The 18,529-nt window shown below is 38.8% G+C and overlaps 1 protein-coding gene across 1 annotated transcript; it reads right to left on the bottom strand.

Annotated features, from left to right (window-relative positions):
• Positions 1-10,676: 10,676 nt before the first annotated feature.
• On the bottom strand, positions 10,677-17,032 carry LOC104464001 (eukaryotic translation initiation factor 1A, Y-chromosomal). Its single transcript, XM_010076545.1, has 5 exons — positions 16,933-17,032; positions 15,216-15,266; positions 14,158-14,239; positions 13,959-14,050; positions 10,677-12,043 (listed from the first exon to the last, which is right to left on the bottom strand). Exons 1-5 carry the CDS (start codon positions 17,014-17,016, stop codon positions 12,038-12,040), a joined length of 315 nt encoding a protein of 104 aa, XP_010074847.1. The 5' UTR covers positions 17,017-17,032; the 3' UTR covers positions 10,677-12,037.
• Between the last annotated feature and the right edge of the window lie 1,497 nt (positions 17,033-18,529).

Raw genomic sequence — 18,529 nt, 5'->3', positions numbered from 1 at the left:
AGTCAAACATTAACTTACCTTAATTTCAAAGGTTAAAGATCACTGTCACATACAGTTAAGGATCAGTTTTCTTCCTCCCTGCAAATCCTGCAATTCATGGAACGTGTTGCTTCCTCTAGATTTGAATTATGTAAGTCATAAAATCATGGAGCTGGCTGATGTAATTGTGAGGCCACCCTCGCTAATCTCTGAAAGGTGATAGTGACCAGGGGAGGTTGCTGGGGACTGGAAAAAAGCAAAATCTGCTGCTTTTTTCAAGAAGGGCAAAAAGGAGGATCCAAGAATCTACAAGACAGGCAGCCTCACCTCAGTCCCTGGGAAAGTGGTGTTGCAAATGATTTCCAATCATATGAAGGGTAAGAATGTGTTGGGGAGTAGTCAGCATTGATTTACAAAGCAGAGATCATGCCTCCCCTGTGATGAGATTATATGAGTGGCTTGGTGGAGAAAGGGAGAGCAGTGGATGCTATTTATGTTGATTTGAGCAAGGTTTTCAACCCTGTTTCCCATAATATCCTCAAAAACAAACTGATGAAATATGGACTAGATAAATGGACAGTGGGATAGACTGAAAACTAACTGAACTGCCAGACTCAAAGGGTTGTGATCAATGGCATGAGGTCAAGGTGGAGGTCAGCCACTAGTGGAGTACCCCAGGAGTTAATACTCCTCAACATCTTAATTAATGACCTGGATGATGGGGCAGAGAGCACCCTCAGCAATTTTGCAGATGACACAAAACTGGGAGGAGTAGGTGATGCATCAGATGGGTGTGCTGTAAAAGGGACCTCGGCAGGCTGGAGAAATGGGTCAACAGAATCCTTATGAAGTTCAAGAGAGGAAAATGCCAAGTCCTGCATCTGGGGGAAAAAAGTGAAGTACCTGACAATGTACTGAAACACTATATCAGGCTTCCTTTTTCTTTTGTGTAGATGGAAGCAACAGAAGTCCTTTTATCTGCCTTTTGCCCTTGTCTCGCACAGATCCAGTACCTGATCCAGTAGTGCAGTAAAAGCTGGTGCTGTTTGAACCATCAGTGACTGTTGCTTCCATTCACATGTCTGTGACTGTTGCTACTTGGACATGGAAGAGGTCTTCAACTTCTGACACTTAGAAGACTAATCTGAAGACCCTTTTGTCTTAAATATCACAGACAGAAAACTGTGGCTTTAGGGGTTGCAGGTACCAAGGCAGTGACAAATCAACAGGGTCTTTGAGTAGATCACAGAATCACAGAATAGCTCAGTTTGGAAGGGACCTTGGAAGATTAGCCAGTGCAACACCCCTACAGTAAGCAGGAACATCTTCAACTAGATCAGGTTGCTCAGAGCTCTGTCCAACCTGACCTTGGATGTTGCCAAGGATGGGGCATCCACCTCCTCTGGGCAACCTGTGCCAGTGTTTCACCACCCTCATAGTAAAAAATTTCTTCCTTCTATCTAGTCTGAATCTACCCTCTTTTAGTTTAAAACCATTACCCCTTGTCCTGTTGCTACAGGCCCTTCCAAAAAGTTTGTCCCCATCCTTTTTATAACCTCCCTTTCTTATAAGCCACTGGAAGGCCACAATAAGTTCTCCCTCAAGCCTTCTCTTCTCCAGGCTCAACAACCCCAACTCCCTCAGCCTGTCCTCATAGAAGAGGTGCTCCAGCCCTGTGATCACTTTTGTGGCCCTCCTCTGGACCCACTCCAATGGGTCCATGTCTTTCCTGTGCTGAGGACTCCAGACCTGGAGGCAGTACTGCAGGTGGGGTCTCATGAGAGCAGAGTAGAGGGGGAGAATCACCTCCCTTGACCTGCTGGTCCTGCTGCTTTTGATGCAGCCCAGTCACTGATCTCCATCTGGACACTGAGCCATTGACCACTACCCTCTAGATCCAACCATTCAGCCAATTCCTAATCTACTGAACAGTCCATCAAATCCAGATAGATACAGGAAGGGAATTTAAAATGGGGCTTGAATAGGCAGGCTCTCAGCAATAACAACAGTGAAATTATTCCAGCAGTTGCACTTGTTTATTTCCTTAGAAGGCACCTCCCTAGAACAAAGACTGCAAGCTAATTAAATAAAAAAAATGAAGAAATTATCCTACTGAATGAACACTCAGACTGATTACAGACTTAAGAAAAATACTTTGTTTCGACATGAACTTAGAAATAAGTCCAGAACCCCATAGTTCAAACAGGTATACCTATAAAGGTCCTTCTGGTATGAGAAGTATGTCCTACCCTCTATACTAGCATTTACTTTTCTCAGCTGGGATCCAGTAGATCTAAATCAGACCTTTGAATCTTAGCTCTAAGTTAACAAACTTAAAATAGTGAAATAATGGATAAAAACCTTTCCATGACCATTCTATGCAGCCAATCCCTTTTGGCAACCATGTAGTTCTGACAGAAAACAAACAAACAAACAAACAAACTTTAATAGATTGAACTTTGGCAACTGAATGTTGAAGGAATCTTGGGAGAATAGCTTTAAGCCTTAACTTGAGTTTAACAAAAGTCCCAGTCCAAGCTCGAGACATAAGCACACATAAAATCTGTCATCTTGTGGAAGATTCTTTATCTGGTTCAGAAATCTGCAGTGACAGTCTGAATCTCACTTATTCTCCCAACTATATTCAATGGCTATTAACAAAAATAGCTTCAAAAACCACACAGTTGAAGAAATTTTCAAAAATAATTCACAGGGAGTCAATAAAACATGAGAATTATTTTCTTTCCCAAAGGTTTTAAGATCTGTATATCTGTGGTTGTGACAGTAACCAATACCATAATCCATGGTGCAATTTTCACTAGAGATACAGGCATATCCAATTGCACTGAAGATAAAAGCTAGTCTAAATTTTTTATGCAATACCTCCCAATCATATTTTTTCACTTCACGCAACTTCTCTGCTGAGACAGGAGAGGAGGACTCACCTTCTCTAACATGGAAGCAAGTCAGGAATGCTCAGATTCTTGGAGTCAAGTTCAAGTCTTGTGTTTCAGATCAAGTGCTCCAATGGCTCAGTAGTGGGCAAAAAAAAACGTACACCAGATGCTCATTTCAGACTGCAGTGAAGAATGCTTACATTGAGACTGCATCCAAAATACTGTGTCCATTTTGGAGCTCCCCAGCATAAGAAAAATGAGTGAGCCTAGTAGATGACTAAAAAGACCACTGGAGGGACTGGAGCACATGATACTGAGGAGGGGCTCAGGGATCTGGGTTTGTTCAGTCTGTAGGAAAGAATGATGAGGGATATCTTAACTGCTGTCTGCAACTACATAACTTAGAGAAGAGAGAGCCAGACTCTTCTTCGCTGCACACTGGGGATGAAGAGGAGGCAATGGACACAACTCAGAACACAGAAGATTCCAATGAGATGCAAGAAAGTTATTTCTTTTTAACCATGGGGGTGATCAAACCCTGGAACAGGCTTCTCAGAGAGTCTGTGGAACTTCCTTCCTTGGAAATACTCAAAAAGTGACAGGACAAAGATACGAGCAACCTGCTCTAACTGGACCTGCTTTGTGCAGGAGGTTGGACTAGCAACATCCAGAGGTCCCTTCCAGTCTATGCAATTCTGTGAGTCTAACAATTAAGGCCATGATTTCCTCAAAGTCTTCAGAGGCTATACCAGCTTACAACAGTCTTCATACCTCCACTACTCTTCGCACCTCCTAGTGCATTTGTCCTTCAGCTGGGCTGCCACTAATGCAAACTGAACAGGGGAAGTGACCCAGCTCAAAAAAAGAAAAAATTCTTTAGTAAAAGTTTTCTTAAGTAACTTGACTGCCCTGAGGTGGTTCAGAATGTGCTGCATCAACTGTTGTATTGGTACAGTATGGCAGAGGTTCAAAATGAGCATAAACCAATGAAGTACCTAAAGATCATTTATCCAAAAACATTGTCTTACCAATGATGAGTATTAGAATTGTTACTATTTCAGAAACTGTCATGTTTTAATAAATGTTAGTTTCCAGTCCTTTTCTGTGCCAATTATATCAATGCAACATTGTCCTGTCAAGACAACCAACAAACCTGAAATATTCCAAGATATTGCAAGAGATGAAGTGCACTTATTTAGAGCCCTACTACTTAAGATTAAGATGGGACTAATGGGGAAGAGCACTAGAGTGTGGTGGAGATGGGGTGGAACAAGAAACAGAACTTTGTCATTAAGAAATCCAGAAGTTAGACTTTTCTGGAAAAAGATACATGGTGGGGATAGAAGATCCATGCCCAGTACATTTTAAATCTACTTACTGTGCCAATAACTTCCCTTAGGCACTCCATCTCTTATCACAAGCAATAGACTGTTACTGGAAGAAAGAATTTAGTCTAATAGATCAGCAAGTGTAGGCTTTAGTAAGTTAAGTGTAAGATACCTTTTTGATTGAATTATGGTTAGTGAGTTATGTACGGTCTTTGAAGTACTTGTCATATGAACAAATTTTTAAAATATTTCTGAAAAATATTAATATATGGCTTGATAAAGCATCTTCTAACTATAATGCCCACATTATTTTGAAACATAGACATTCAGCTGTGGCATAGAGTTAGCAAAGTTTCCTTGATCCTTTGAAGGTTTTGGAATAAGCCAGGAGCACAGTAGGACAGCTTTATTGCTGTATGTCTAATTACACATATATGTGCTCCTGTTGAGGAAAGCATGGTTTTGGGAGAGAGAAAAATGGAATATGCTTAGTTAGCCATTGGAAAGAACATTGAATGTCATCTACTATAACCATGTCCTTAGGAAAAATAGTAGGTGATGTTCCTACCAAGCTCATCCACTTGGTATGTTGAGGTAAAATAAAAAGAATATTATTTTTTACAGGAAGGACATGCATATTAAGCTACTAGGAAGAACACTGTTTTCTCATAACAATATTTCTTACAATAGAGGAAATAGATGCAAAAGTCCCTTGAGAAATCTCAACGACGAGCAGTACAAGAGAACCAGTGTAGTGTGTGGATGGGAAAAAGTGAAGCTGAAGAAATGCACGTGACCACCTGACATTAACTGAGAAATCATGAGTTCAAGGACTTTGTCCCAGAAGAGTCAGGTTTTCATAGGAAGATGAAGAGATATTTACTTATCCTTACTGTGCAATACAAATAAAGAACAAGAATATAAACTAACATTCTCTACAGTCATGTCCAAATGATGACTGAGTACAGAAAAAAAAAAAAAGAAAAAACTAGTCAATCAAGAGGAAGTATTATGAAAAGCAGTAATAAGGGAATTACCTGTTTTAAGGAGGGCTTAGGTATTAAAGAAGGAAACTATTAGGTGCCATACTCTCCTCCCTTCCCTCTTTTATTATTCTAATTGATTCAGAAGATGACAATTTATGCAAGTAATCATAAACAGTCATTTTGTCTTCTCAGTATAAAGTTACTAGCTATTTGGCACACAAGCTGCTTCTTCCCTGTGCACTAAATCAGACACACATCTTCAATGTTTTCTGATTATCTAACATCTGCCTATATAACTATTGCTAGGTTAACCTAAGCTGCCTGTAATAGCACATATTCAGCTACTGGTTGTATTCTCTCCTCTTAGTTACCAAACTTTATTTCCTGTATTATCCTATACTAAATACTACCATTAACCTTCACTTTTGTAGTCCTGAATAGTAACTTTACAGCAGTTGAGTTTAAAATGTTTCATGAAGCCTGAGATAACTCTTTGTACCTTTGTAGACAAAATGTGCACCTAGCAATATGACAGCATCAATTCAAACTGGGGAGGGATGTGGGGAAGAGAAGGAGGCCGTTGATGTTTACAGCATAATTAGATACAGAGGAGCACTACCTAATTTCATCTTTTTCCACTTACTTTTCAGCACCTGTTTCAGGAGTAGTATAACAATACACCAGTGACAGTATTTGGTCTGCTTACAGGTGGCATACTCACATTCTTAGTGAAACAATCCCTACGCTGTTGCACATTTCCAAAATCTTTGTGAAACTGTTTTTGGGAAGAGTTTTCTGCTCTCTCACCAATGCTCTTGGTTAACAGCAGCAGTCCAAAGACCCATTACTAGGTTGCAAGTGGTATAAGCTGCTGTTAAGGGGAAGGAGGTGGCAACCACAGTGGGATACAGGGTGCCCATTACTTCTGACCCAGTCACTCAAGGGGAATACAGAAAGACTGGACAATCACACCAATGGGTCTTAGGGGATCGTTTAAGATGTTTTCAGCTAACTGGGCTGGCAGAACTATCCAGCAACTTTAAGAATAATAAAATCAATAGGTGCACCCATGCTTTTTTTTTTCCAAAATGGTGTGAAGAACCAAATACTCTTGTTAAAATTTTCATAAGCCACAGGTTCACTGAGAATAAGATACTGGAGGTCCTTCTTGTTAGGCTCACAGCTGCAAAAGTCTAAATACTACCTCTCCAGAGCTTTAGAAGATATTTACCAAATTTAGGGAAACCTATCCCTACGCACATGAACAACTGATCTGTGGTTTCCTCCTTTTCCTTTCTGTTCATGCTCCTACGCTGCAGGCAATTACCAGCAGAGAACTGTGAGGTTTTATCGCCGATCTGAAGATCCATCTCTATATATTCTGCCATACCCTACAGTTACACAGCACTGGCTACTTCTGCCATTTTCAGCACAACTTAGGATCCGGCTACATATTGTTATATGCTCAAGACACGAGGGTCCCTATGACTGAGCTGTTGCAAGACTCCCTCTGGTCAGCCACCTGCTGCATCAGTTGATAATTAACATCCCAGACCTATTCCAGAGCAATCTGACAAGGCAAGTTGGGGCAGTCACTGTCATAGGTTAAGAAGAAGGCAATGCCTTCCACATTTTTTCATGGTCTTCAGCTTCTCAGCAAGTCTCCAGGACTACAGCTTTAACCACTGTAGTTCCCGTATAAATCTCCAGTTTCAGTGATGAGCAGGGGAGATCATTCCACAGGGTCAGGCAGCAAGAGTGTAAAATTCTTCTCGGAGATCATGTTGATGCATCTTTCCCCACCCCCTACCACTGTCTACTACAATTAGTTTTAGAGCTTTCTAAGTCAGAAGCTGTTTCCTCAAGCACTTTGCAGCACTTCGCTTTCCTCTCTAAGCACAGAGACTAAACACAGGAACTGCAGAGTCCTGTCACTGTCTTGAGGATTGTCACAAAGCTGAATCCTCCCTGACAACAGGTGCCACTGATGGTGGAATGTATAAACTCATGCAGGTCTGGGTGTCCCACGGGGATCCTCCAGTGTATCTCCTGCTCTTCGCTGTATCTACTACAGATGGGGACAGCAGCATCCACCATGTGCTGCTGCCAGTGACAAGCTTGCACCCCAGCCCATAATTACATCCTTGAATGAGTTTGTCCTTTAGGAAGAAGGCAACCTACTTCAAAAACCTTAAAAAAAAAAAAATCCTGTTTCCATTCCTAGCCATAGTTATTGCAGACACTGTGCACCTCAGAGTCCCTGAAACCCAGTGACAGAAGCTCCCACTGAAAAGCTGAGGCAACCTGCTGGCCCTAATCTGCCAAGGTTGGTTTGTTTTTTTTGCTGTCTGCTCCCTCCAGAGGCCAAACACACAAGGGTATTTTGATGATCTTCCTCAACTGTGAATAAAATTCATTAACTTAGCCATAAAGAAGAACAGGGCTGATTTAAGGAATATAGATGCTAGTGACCGCAGAAGAGACCCCTACACCCTCATAGCCTAGACACACAAGTAGGAGGCACTGGACTGGAGCTACCCGCTTTTACACGAGGGAAGAATCCCAAGTGCCTTCAGAATACAGTAAGAATACTTCAGAAGAGAACTGCTGCTAGGCAAGTGATGCAGTAATAGGCCCCTTAACTGTTACTAAGTCTCTTTCAGCTTCTGATTAAGTTTTCCTTTCTTGAGCCAACAGCCTGGATATAAACAAAACTGCTGTGCAAATGTCCTTTCTACAAACACATTGAGAAAAACATGAAGAAAAGCTAACTCATAGGACAGACGACGCAGTCTCATCTACGTATTTTTTTAAAGTATTTTTGTCTCACTAAGCATCTAAAGGGAAGTCTGAAAACATAATTGGTGTAATTAAAAAATCTGGATCCCAAATGTGGCCCAGGAGCAAACAAGCACTTGACAGGAGAAACAAGTCTCTTGATGCTTCTAGTGGTACCCTGCTGGTAGTACCTACTTCCTACATGGAATTACTACGTGAAGGTATAGCCATTTTCAGCTTGCCTCTCTATTTGGTTGAGATTGTATTTTATAATCATAAAGTTGATCTTCAGCATTAAATTTGATGGGCAAAATATAGTGCAAGGAACCTGAATTAATCACAGGTACTCTGACTCATGCTTGCTGTGATTCAAAAAAAAAAGGCATTCTCCCTGCTTGCCTCTTGTCCCTCCTTCTCCAAAGGGAAGGGCATACACAGTCTGAAAAATTAATTCTGAAGATTCATTGTTTTGTGTCAAAATGAGAAAGCATTGCCAACAGCTACCTTCACAAAAGCCAGCAATGGGCCTTGAGTTTAAAGGCACAAATAAAGCTGCACTCAGACTACTCCAAGATTATTTCAGATAATACTTCCCTCTTGCCACACATCTTCCAAAAGGCTGCACTTATTTTAACTTTCAAGTCCTCAGTTCTCTGAAGTGGTCAAACTATCTATAGGATAGTACAGCGTCCACAGACAAAAGGCTAGGCTTGGGTCCTCTAGTGAACCATGATACAGGTATTCAAGCCCCATGATATTCATGTTCAATAACAGATATTAATTATGGCTTAGACACTGGAGCTTGCTCAACAGAAAGAGCAGTTGACACCTCATCTCACCTGAAAACAAGACTTACCGGAGGGACTCGGGGAGCAGCAGTCCCAGCATTAGTTCACAACCTAGATATGCCACGAGTCCTGTCCGTTCATCACGAAGAACCTGGTCAGGAGTACAGCTGGGAACCACGCCCAGCCAACTGTCACCCTGTCGTCAGCTCATTTTCGTTCATGGATATCTCTCAGATTACACAGCAATCTGTGTGCCAGCCTCACCTCTACCAGCCTGGATACTGTATATGAATTCAACTGTGTCTCTATATATACATATTATACCATATATATGTATGGTGTGTATCTGCATGGTACTAGCACATACAGTGCAGTCATATGATATGAGCTATCAGTAGTAACAAGTAAATGGCAGAGAGCTCAACAATCACAGGTTATTGGCTCTTCCTCCTCCTCTTGCATAAGGAGAGAAGTTTTTTTACCATATACTTTTTAAAAATTGGTGTGTCTGGGCTGTATCTGCTAAGGATTAGGGTAGAAAAGCATTAGGGCTGTCCAAACAAATACACAGCTGCCACTATCATAAGGTGAAGAGACAAAGAAGATTTGTAACAATGAACAAAAAACATGTTTCAAAGTTTTAATCACAGAGAAGATCTCAAAGTGGGAAACATCTTAGAGAACACAGTTTACACTTTAGCTGCAGAAAATTAATTTTTGAATCCCTACTTTCAACTTTACACTATAGGTAAAAAGCCAGCAGCAGTTCCCAAAGTTAAACAAGAATTATTAAAAAATTATCTAGAAAATACTCTTACAGATGGAGCCCCTTTCATGGCTTTACAGTCAGCAATCCTGCAATCCTCTACCTGGCAGCTGCTGTTCTACCACTGTTCTTTGCATGGAGACACTGCAAAGAGAGCTACTTGTGCAAGCTGTTTCCCCACACCAAAGAAAAGAGAAGCAAGAAGGGACAATATAAAGCTGCCTAGACTGGTCTGTGAAAGGTGTTTTAGACAGAGAAACAGAAGTATATTCAAAAAGAAGGCAACGCAGCCTAGCAGGTAAGTAGAAACCAAATGGTGTTGAGCTGGAGCATTAATAAGAAATTAATAGTTAAATAGTAAATTTCCTTAAAAACTCTGGAGAGTTTAGGCTCAGCCAGACATGAGCCTCGGAGCCATAAAGACTGGAACAAGCTTCAGGGCAAACCATAACAAATTCTGCCAGGAACAGAGTTTCACCTTTGTTCCACAGGTGAAGTCTTTGTTATACCGCAGAACTCTGGTACAGTGAAGTAAGTTCCTTAAAACAGCAGTGTATTCATTCGTCTTTCTCCTTACCACTGACCATGCACTTCACATTTTTCCCCACAATATTGCACAGCACTGGTTTTGGCAAATATAATTTCCATAATATCTGTATCTTCAGTAAACATTCACTGCAATTTAATCATTAAACTTTCTGCTAGCACAACTAGTGTTGAGAGCTTTTTACCATTTTCAGAGGTGCTTATAGTCTGCTTAATATGTTGCGGAAACCAATGAGCTAGGAAATGGTTTATAAACCTTATCCTGAAACATTACAGCATTTACGATGCTTCACAATTGAACTTTATAGGCATACAAAGACAGTAAATTCATCTACTCAGTGGAGTAAGAATGCTATGTTGGTAGTATCTTTTCCCCAATATTAGCAAGTTTTTACAACAAATATTTAAAACCCACGAAACATTTGGCAAAGTTACTTAATACTAAGAAAACGTTATCCTTAGAATAGGATACCAGACGCATGTAAGGCAATTAGAAACTACAATGAAAGAAAAAAGTAAAAGAAAAGACATTTTTGCAAAAGCTCTGCAAGTTCAAATCTAGCACAGAACTCCTCCATAAAATAATGTAAAGCAATGAGGCAACTCCATATTTAAAGCCATTTTGTTTTTATCTATTGGGGTAGTCACTTTACATCATACCAAAAAGACTGTATAACGAATACAAGTGTCAAGAATCATATTTTTATGGCACAAAAGGAAGTTTTCCATTAACCTGCTTTCAGAGTTGTTAAATACATAATTGAAGACAAACTAAGGCTACCACAAAATAATATTTGCATGATGATGTTAGTCTTTATTCAGCTTCTTAACTGACTCCTCCAGTCTGAAGGTGGAGAAGAATCTTTCCATTGGTTTGTTTCAGTAATTTCTTCTGGATGAAAAGATTCTTTTCCTACATTTGACACAAATTTATTTTCTCATTTATATTGTTATTCAAAGTTCACATAAGCTTTAATGTTGTACCTTACAATGTATGGAATTTAAGATTAAAAATAAAACTCTACTCTTAACATAACCTTTTCTATAATGCAAAAATATTCTACATGTTTAACATATCAAGAATGTTAAGCATTCACTTTGGGGAAAAACTATTTTATGTATTTTTCAGTACAAACCCAACCAGTAATGTTTTGGATTCATGTCTCCCTATTAAGTTGGGTGCCACCCAGTGTTCATCTTCTGCAACTACAGCTTGACTACTGTACGTACAACACAGAAGACTATGCATACAAGACAGTTTTTAACAACTGCAATTTCGAGATGCTGCTTACTTTTTATCTTTACTTCTCCCCTACCCCTCCACTGTGGCAAATTTACATCTTTGAAATAATGAGTGTTTTTAATTATCAAAATCAGTATAAAAATAGCAGCATGCTACTAGACATGAAAAGCAGATTCATCATGCATTATGAATTTAAATGCAGATTTCTGCCTTCCTTTTATATTATCAAAATCTTTTTAAAGTTAACATCAAGGCAAGGGGGTATAGGGACAGACACTGCATAGTATGACTTGGTACTAATCTGAACTGGGTATTTGTCTTTAATCAAAATCCATGATAATTACAGGGTAAACAATTTTTATTTCAAAACACAAGTTTAACGGGAATTGTAGTGATGAAAGCATAAGAGGGGAAAATGCAGTCTTTTACAGCCCACGTCACTGTATTTCACATCCAGAGGTAAAAGCTCTAATTGGTGAAGAGACAAAAATGTTTGTGGCATTTCATTGAACCTTTGTGATAATCCAGCATTATCCATTTCTAAAGAAATATAAATACTTTAAAACAAACATTGAAAATAAATCCTTTTGATGTAACAAACTACACTCTTTACCGAGAATTTTCAGTCTTCTTAAAAGAAAGGGACTTCACCCAAAAAATAATCGAAATATCAATGTAGAACCAGCCTTGGAGGAAAAAAGTCGGAATGTAAACCTCTGTTTCAAATTAGATCTGAAAAGCAAAAATACCACACAATGTATTTAATTCACATGCGTTTTTCACCAAGCAGCTGTCGCTATTTCTACAGTTCAACAGGAGACTTCCTGAGCTCAGTACAGTACTGTTTTTGCCTCAGCTCATATCCCATTGTCTTAACATGCGAACAATTACTCTTATGTCCCCCCCACCGTTATACTGTAGTTTTGCAGGTGAGCAATTCTGCCAATATAATTATGCATAAATACTACAGACATAAATTAGCCCAATTCTCACAAATGAAAACAAAACTGAGTTTAAGGGTAACTTCCCTATGTAGTGACTATCCAAATTAATTTGGTGGCCAAATGATTGGTTTTCTAACCATTCTTCTGACATAAACAACAAAGGAAAAGTTCCATCAAGTCTTTCACATTAACTATGACCTTAGAAGCCGAACTTCATTTCCTTTCTTAAAGCATGATATTAATATTATATTGCATAGCTGGCAGAAGCTTAAAAACAATCATAGCTGCTCACTTAAATACATTACCCCACACAAGGACCCATGAGTTTGCAAATTTTATTATTTCAATATTCCTACAGCTACTTATCACTTTGATGTGTTACAATAGCCTCATGATCAAAAGCATGCAATACTAGAAAGTTTCTAGCCTCAGTAAACTAAATCTTCAGTAAGCTCAAGCACTGACAGATCCAAAGTGCACGTTACAAAGGTCTGAAGAAAAATTAATAAAGACTTTGATATTTGATCTAATGCATCACGTATTGAGAACCTCAAAAAGGTAAAAATAATGTAAGCATCTAAAGTGAATTAGTCATATTACCAACTCAGAGAGAAGACTAAAAAGATGAAGAATTAAAACATAATAATATACTTAGAACAGTCTATCCAATTAACTCAACTCACTGGCTCAGCAAGTTACTACTTATCTTCTCAGCCAGTTGACCTTGTACATATTAATCTCTCAATTACAAAATAAAGCGCATAATCTTAGAAGACACACAGCAGATTCTACTTCTCCAATTTACTATATAATTTGAATTATAAGAATTTTACTACTACAATTTAAGAGTGTGCAGGGTCAGTTATTATGGTTTAGTGATAAGCAGTAACACAACTGATTGTGACAATTTGTGAATTCACGATTACTGTTAGCTTTAGAAACGACTAAGATGCAGCTTTTAATGATTTTTACGTGAACAAAAATGGAGACTTAAAGTCTTTGTTTTTTTTGAAAACACAAATCCCTCTGTTATTTCTGTAGTTACTATTAGATAGTGAAGTTGAAGCGGCCACAGCTACCTTACATGGCACAGGAGCTGACCCACCAATCTTTGTGCCCAGTCCCTGAGATATCTTTCTGGCCTACTCTGCAGGGGACGCGAGGACATCCTACCAGTCTGCTAAACCTTTCTATATCATCTACTTTGCTTTCCATCAAAAGCTTGTTGTAAGTAGCTTACACTCCAGAGAGCAGTACTGAGGGCTACATTTGGTTCCTTCACTATGAACATACCCAGCTACATCCACCTGCGCAGTCGTCGACTCACGGAACTGCAACACCTCGAGCACACACTATCACTTGAATGGACACTGCTACATAACTCTAGGGCTTTGGGGTCAAACGACTTTGATTTTCTTTTAGGCATCTTAAGGGTAATGAGAAGACTGCTCTCTAAGCAGTCTATTTGACTGACACTAAGCATACTATTTGCTTAGAGGTCAACTAGAGGATGATCGTAGGACAGAATGGAGAACAGAAAGCTGGCATGCACACATCCACATTGCTTTATGAAGCAGTCCCTGACAGGGTGAGCTATTCTGAACATCAATGTATTATTTTACTTGCTCTAAACCAAAGAAAAACAGCTGATTGCCAAAGATGACAGTTTCAAGCATATGACACAAAATATGTTTACTGCTTACATCATCAATATCTTCATCATCATCTCCAATATCATCAAACTGGATTTCATCATCATCTCCAGGACCAAATGTGTCTGTTTCATTGATTTTAGCTAAAAAGGAATTTAGAGAAGTTAAGGAGTGCACTCACACCAAGTCAAGATAGATGGGATATTCTTGTCCAATATGAACTTCCAATTTGTAGTGAAAAGATGCTTACCATGTTCTGGAAGCTCCCCATATGCTTTCAGACTTCTGGCTTCATCTGCATTGTACTTTAGAATAACATCAGCCTTGTTATCCTAAATAAGAATTTATCAGAATTTATTAGTCACCTATGAAGAAAAAAAACACTTTCCCATTAACCTTTGCAGACTAATAACATCTCTATCATTTATAGAAAAGTAACAACTATATTATTTATAGAATATCTTGTTCCTCCCTCCCCTCCAGTTCCTTTAAATATTTAATAAAAAAAATGCTCATTTGTAGAATATCTTAATTTCTTCTGGGTGATAACTTAATTTTCTCCTATTTTAAGTAATTTGAGCAGTTCGGTTTCATGCCTTTGAAATTAATCTTTCTTCAGAGAACACACATATTGAAGTCAGTCAGAAAGTGTAAAAACTTCCTAGTTTTAACTAGGTTAATATATACAGTAAATGACAGCATCTTAAATGTTTTACAAATCTAATGTATGTTTCAGAAGCAGAATTTATCTTCAAACAACTGATGACAGCCACTAACATTCATGAAAAAGCATTTACTTAATGAAAATTTGATAACTGTTTTCCATTAACCTTTTCATTAGGTAAAATTATGCTACTCCATTTTTGCAAATTTAAGTAAAAACTAATCGCTGATCAACTGGCCTCTTAAGGTAAAAGCCTAAACATTAAGGCTCCAAAATTCTGATTACCAAAAATTCTGATTATCACAATAAAATGTTTGGTGCTTGGCTAAATCCCCCTCGTATCAGAGGATTCAAGCATCAAACAGCTACACCTGGAAAAAAAAGGTCAGGTATGATGCCAATAAGCACCTTCACTCACAACGTCTCAGGGTGCAATTTAGAAGAACAAGTTGAACCAGGATTTGTCATCTACTCACTACAATCTTTCTGTAATACGGAAAAATGAAAAGGCACGGTCTAGCATAACTAAGTAGAAATTTGAAGAAAGTTACACAGGAATTTCCTCATCATACCTACTGCAATTTAAGATTAAATAAAGCTGCTTGTAAGATATACTTCACTGGCAAACTAAACTGAATTTTTACCTGGTAGTCTCTTAAGCCAACCAATATAATATCAGATGTATTTATCCAAACCTGAAAGAGAAAACATATGTTATATCACAGGAATTCAACTTTTGTTGTATAACACAAGAGTCAAACAGCACATTTAGGTTTAATGAGAGACATGAAACATTTCACACTACAGCCACCATTTTCACTTTCTAACCAGCAAACTGGAAATATCTAACTTCAGTTTCCAACAGCAAAACAAAGGTCCTAAAGAGTCATACTATTTCACATGTTAGAGCTATTACTAAGGTAAATCAAACTTCTCTGAAGAACTTCTAGCCAACAAGATGCTCATCAAGTCATAGCTTTGGAGAAAATAGAAATAACGCATCAAGCCACCACTCTGCGAACTGAATTCCACAAGGGCAAAAAGAAAAAATTGACGAAGGGCGTGATGGACAAGCACAGTGAAGATCACAAGAAAATTAATGGAGTTGTTTCTAGTAGCTGACTATGCTAATCAGTCAAACCAAAGCCAGAAGCCTGCAAAACAAGACATGCTAATTTAAATGTGCAAGATACTTCTGTCTCACATCAGCTTGATTTTTGTTTTTGGAGATGGAATGTTTTTCTGATAAGATTTCCTTTCCTTTAGGCATGAGGAACTGCTAAGGGATGCTTTCTGATAGCAAGAAATTAATTCTGCAGAACCTAGCATCTATTTGTGCACGTTCTTCACTACCTTCAACAATTCAAATAGCAAGTGTATTGCAGGCAGCTAGCAGGGCTCACACTGATGCCAAGATATGTGCATCCACTGGTCTCCAAAAACAGACAGGTGGAACAATCCAGAATGAACACACTGAAAGACTCTTTATATTGAGAACAGACTGTCTATCTGAGAGGATCTCCTCTGTATCATACACCAGCAGAGGACAGAAAGCTGTAACATCTGACAACAGCAAGAGTGGACACCATCCAAAGATGGTAAAGTTAAGACTGCAAACACGTAAACCTCGCTTCCCTGAAAGTACAAACTTTTGCAGATCGCCTTTGCATGAAAATATTTTGGGAACTGATGAAGAGGACAATGAAATGATGGCATCTGAGGTGTCTGTGGGAAGCTATATAAAAACTTTCCCAAACCACCCTTATTGAATGGTAAGTCACCCAGTGAGAAGATGACTCTAAGTATCCAGTTCCTTCACAGATCAAACTAAGTGGGGAATCAAACCCCGATTCTTATCTGTTTTGGAAAATAGCATACAAAAAATGTGGCTTTGGACAACCATTTTACACCTTTATTTTCCTGTGCTGGGTGTAAATCTCCATGTTAACAGAAGTTCTCCTGCTAATCTACACACCGATCTACTCTCAGATGTAATGTGCTGATTTTCCAAATAGTCATCAAGTTCCCCGTGTACAATTAGGGAGCTTTTTAATATTTCATATATGTATAAGTCTCTAGAATACAAAAAAAATTATATTTCATAAGCAGCCAGAAAGTCTCCCCTGAAACACACACATCCAAAGGCAGCCCTTCAACTATGAGCTCCACTCACAAGTCAAAGACTGCCTATTTTTGTGCTGGCAATACAAACAGAAGAACAAACTAGTTTACTATCAAAAAAGAAGTCTAAGAAATTAAGTACTGAAGTATTAAGTTTTGCAACGAGCTACATACTTAATTTTTTACAATCACATATTATGCATAATGCCACTGTTTTCTATTGCAACGCTTCAGAATTACCTTTTTTCTTAGCTTTCCTCTAATATGACATAACCTCTTCACACCATCAAAACATAATGCCTCCAGTCTTCCATTGCCTAACATCTTGATCACCTGGGCATACTCTGAAAAAGACAGTAACATATAGCAAAACTTCTAAACAAATACAGCTTCCTGAAACAATCAATAACTTTTGCCACTGTAACCAATATTTGCTGTAACATTTTATCAAACATGAACACCTCAGAGGAGCTCCGACCAGCCACACAGGCTGTTGAATGCATCACAGTTTTTGTACCATTGTTGATGTTAATATTTTCAAACACTGCTCATTCTTGGTTGTATACATGCTTTTGTTCCCTCTGAGATGCTTACTACAGATAATTTTCAGAGCTATCAATTCACACTCAGAGTTTGAAAGTTTATGACAGCATTACAGCTCCTGTCCTAACTGACACAATCTCATGCCATCATTGAGGGAAGAAGAGAAAGCAGCACATCCTGTATACCCCACTGAGAATCTGAATCCCTTCTGCAGAGGCTCTGTGGAAATAAATTCTTTTTATTGAAAGGACATGTTCTGGTGTTCTCAGAAACTATCTGAAAGGCAAGTAGCAGGCTTCAGCTGAAAACTATGAAGCTTCTCTCCAACACCTACTGTCAATCCCCCACTTTGTATTTAGTCTCCTTCCCTCACTGAGTTCCAGAAATCACCACTGAAGTACTTCACACACACAATTAAAGTTTGCAGCATTATGTATGACCATTTAACTAAAAAGAATAAAGCCTATAAGAATTATAACATTATTATTACAAAGCTTCTAAGAATGATAACATTATCTGCTGGCCCATACTCACCAGAGGAAAAAAAAATTCTCAATTAGCTGGAGGGGTATATCAATATTCTAAAATCCTCCCTTAGCACAAGCTAGACAGTTGAACAAACCACATGAGACTATTAATAACTGAGAATAATGTTTCATTAAGTAGACTTTGCTTGGGAGTTGAAAAGGATTTTCAATTTTATGGGTGCATTAAAATAAATTCATTTTTTGCTTAGAACTGTCACAGAATACCAAAACAAGCTTAAAAAACGAGGTCAGTGGCCACTTCTTTTACAGTGATTTAAGTCAGTACTTTTCCTGTATTTCTAACAAACCAACTGTTTAGCTGATCACCAGGCAAGTACTCGCATATGCAACGTGAGCAACCACCAAGAGTGTGACACACAAGACAGGGTAAGCCAAAAGAGAGATAAGCTCTCTGACACTAAAAGGCAAGGGAGAGGGGAATCCTAGTCATCACCCTCCAGCAGAACACTCATGTGGCTTACTTTACCTGCCAACATCCAAGTAATGACCTAACCTATTGCTCCTGTTTTAACAACTGTAAGATGTCCCAACCCGGAAGCCAATTCAACCAAACCAACAGGGGACAGCGGAAGAACAGCGAGGTGTACTGGTCTGCCAGGTCAGTGACTTCAGAGAACTCACTGAAGGATCCAAGAAATATTACAGCTGGTAAAAAGCAGAAATCAGGACTGTGCATGCAAGAGACAACGAACAACTATTGTCAACACTGAACTATATCAGCTAAGCTAGCTGCTTACAGACCCTCA

Source organism: Pterocles gutturalis, unplaced genomic scaffold, assembly GCF_000699245.1.
Source record: "Pterocles gutturalis isolate BGI_N339 unplaced genomic scaffold, ASM69924v1 scaffold37878, whole genome shotgun sequence".
Classification (NCBI taxonomy): domain Eukaryota; kingdom Metazoa; phylum Chordata; class Aves; order Pterocliformes; family Pteroclidae; genus Pterocles; species Pterocles gutturalis.
The sequence above is the reverse complement of the archived record's forward strand: the minus strand, read 5'-3'. Positions and strand labels throughout refer to the sequence as shown.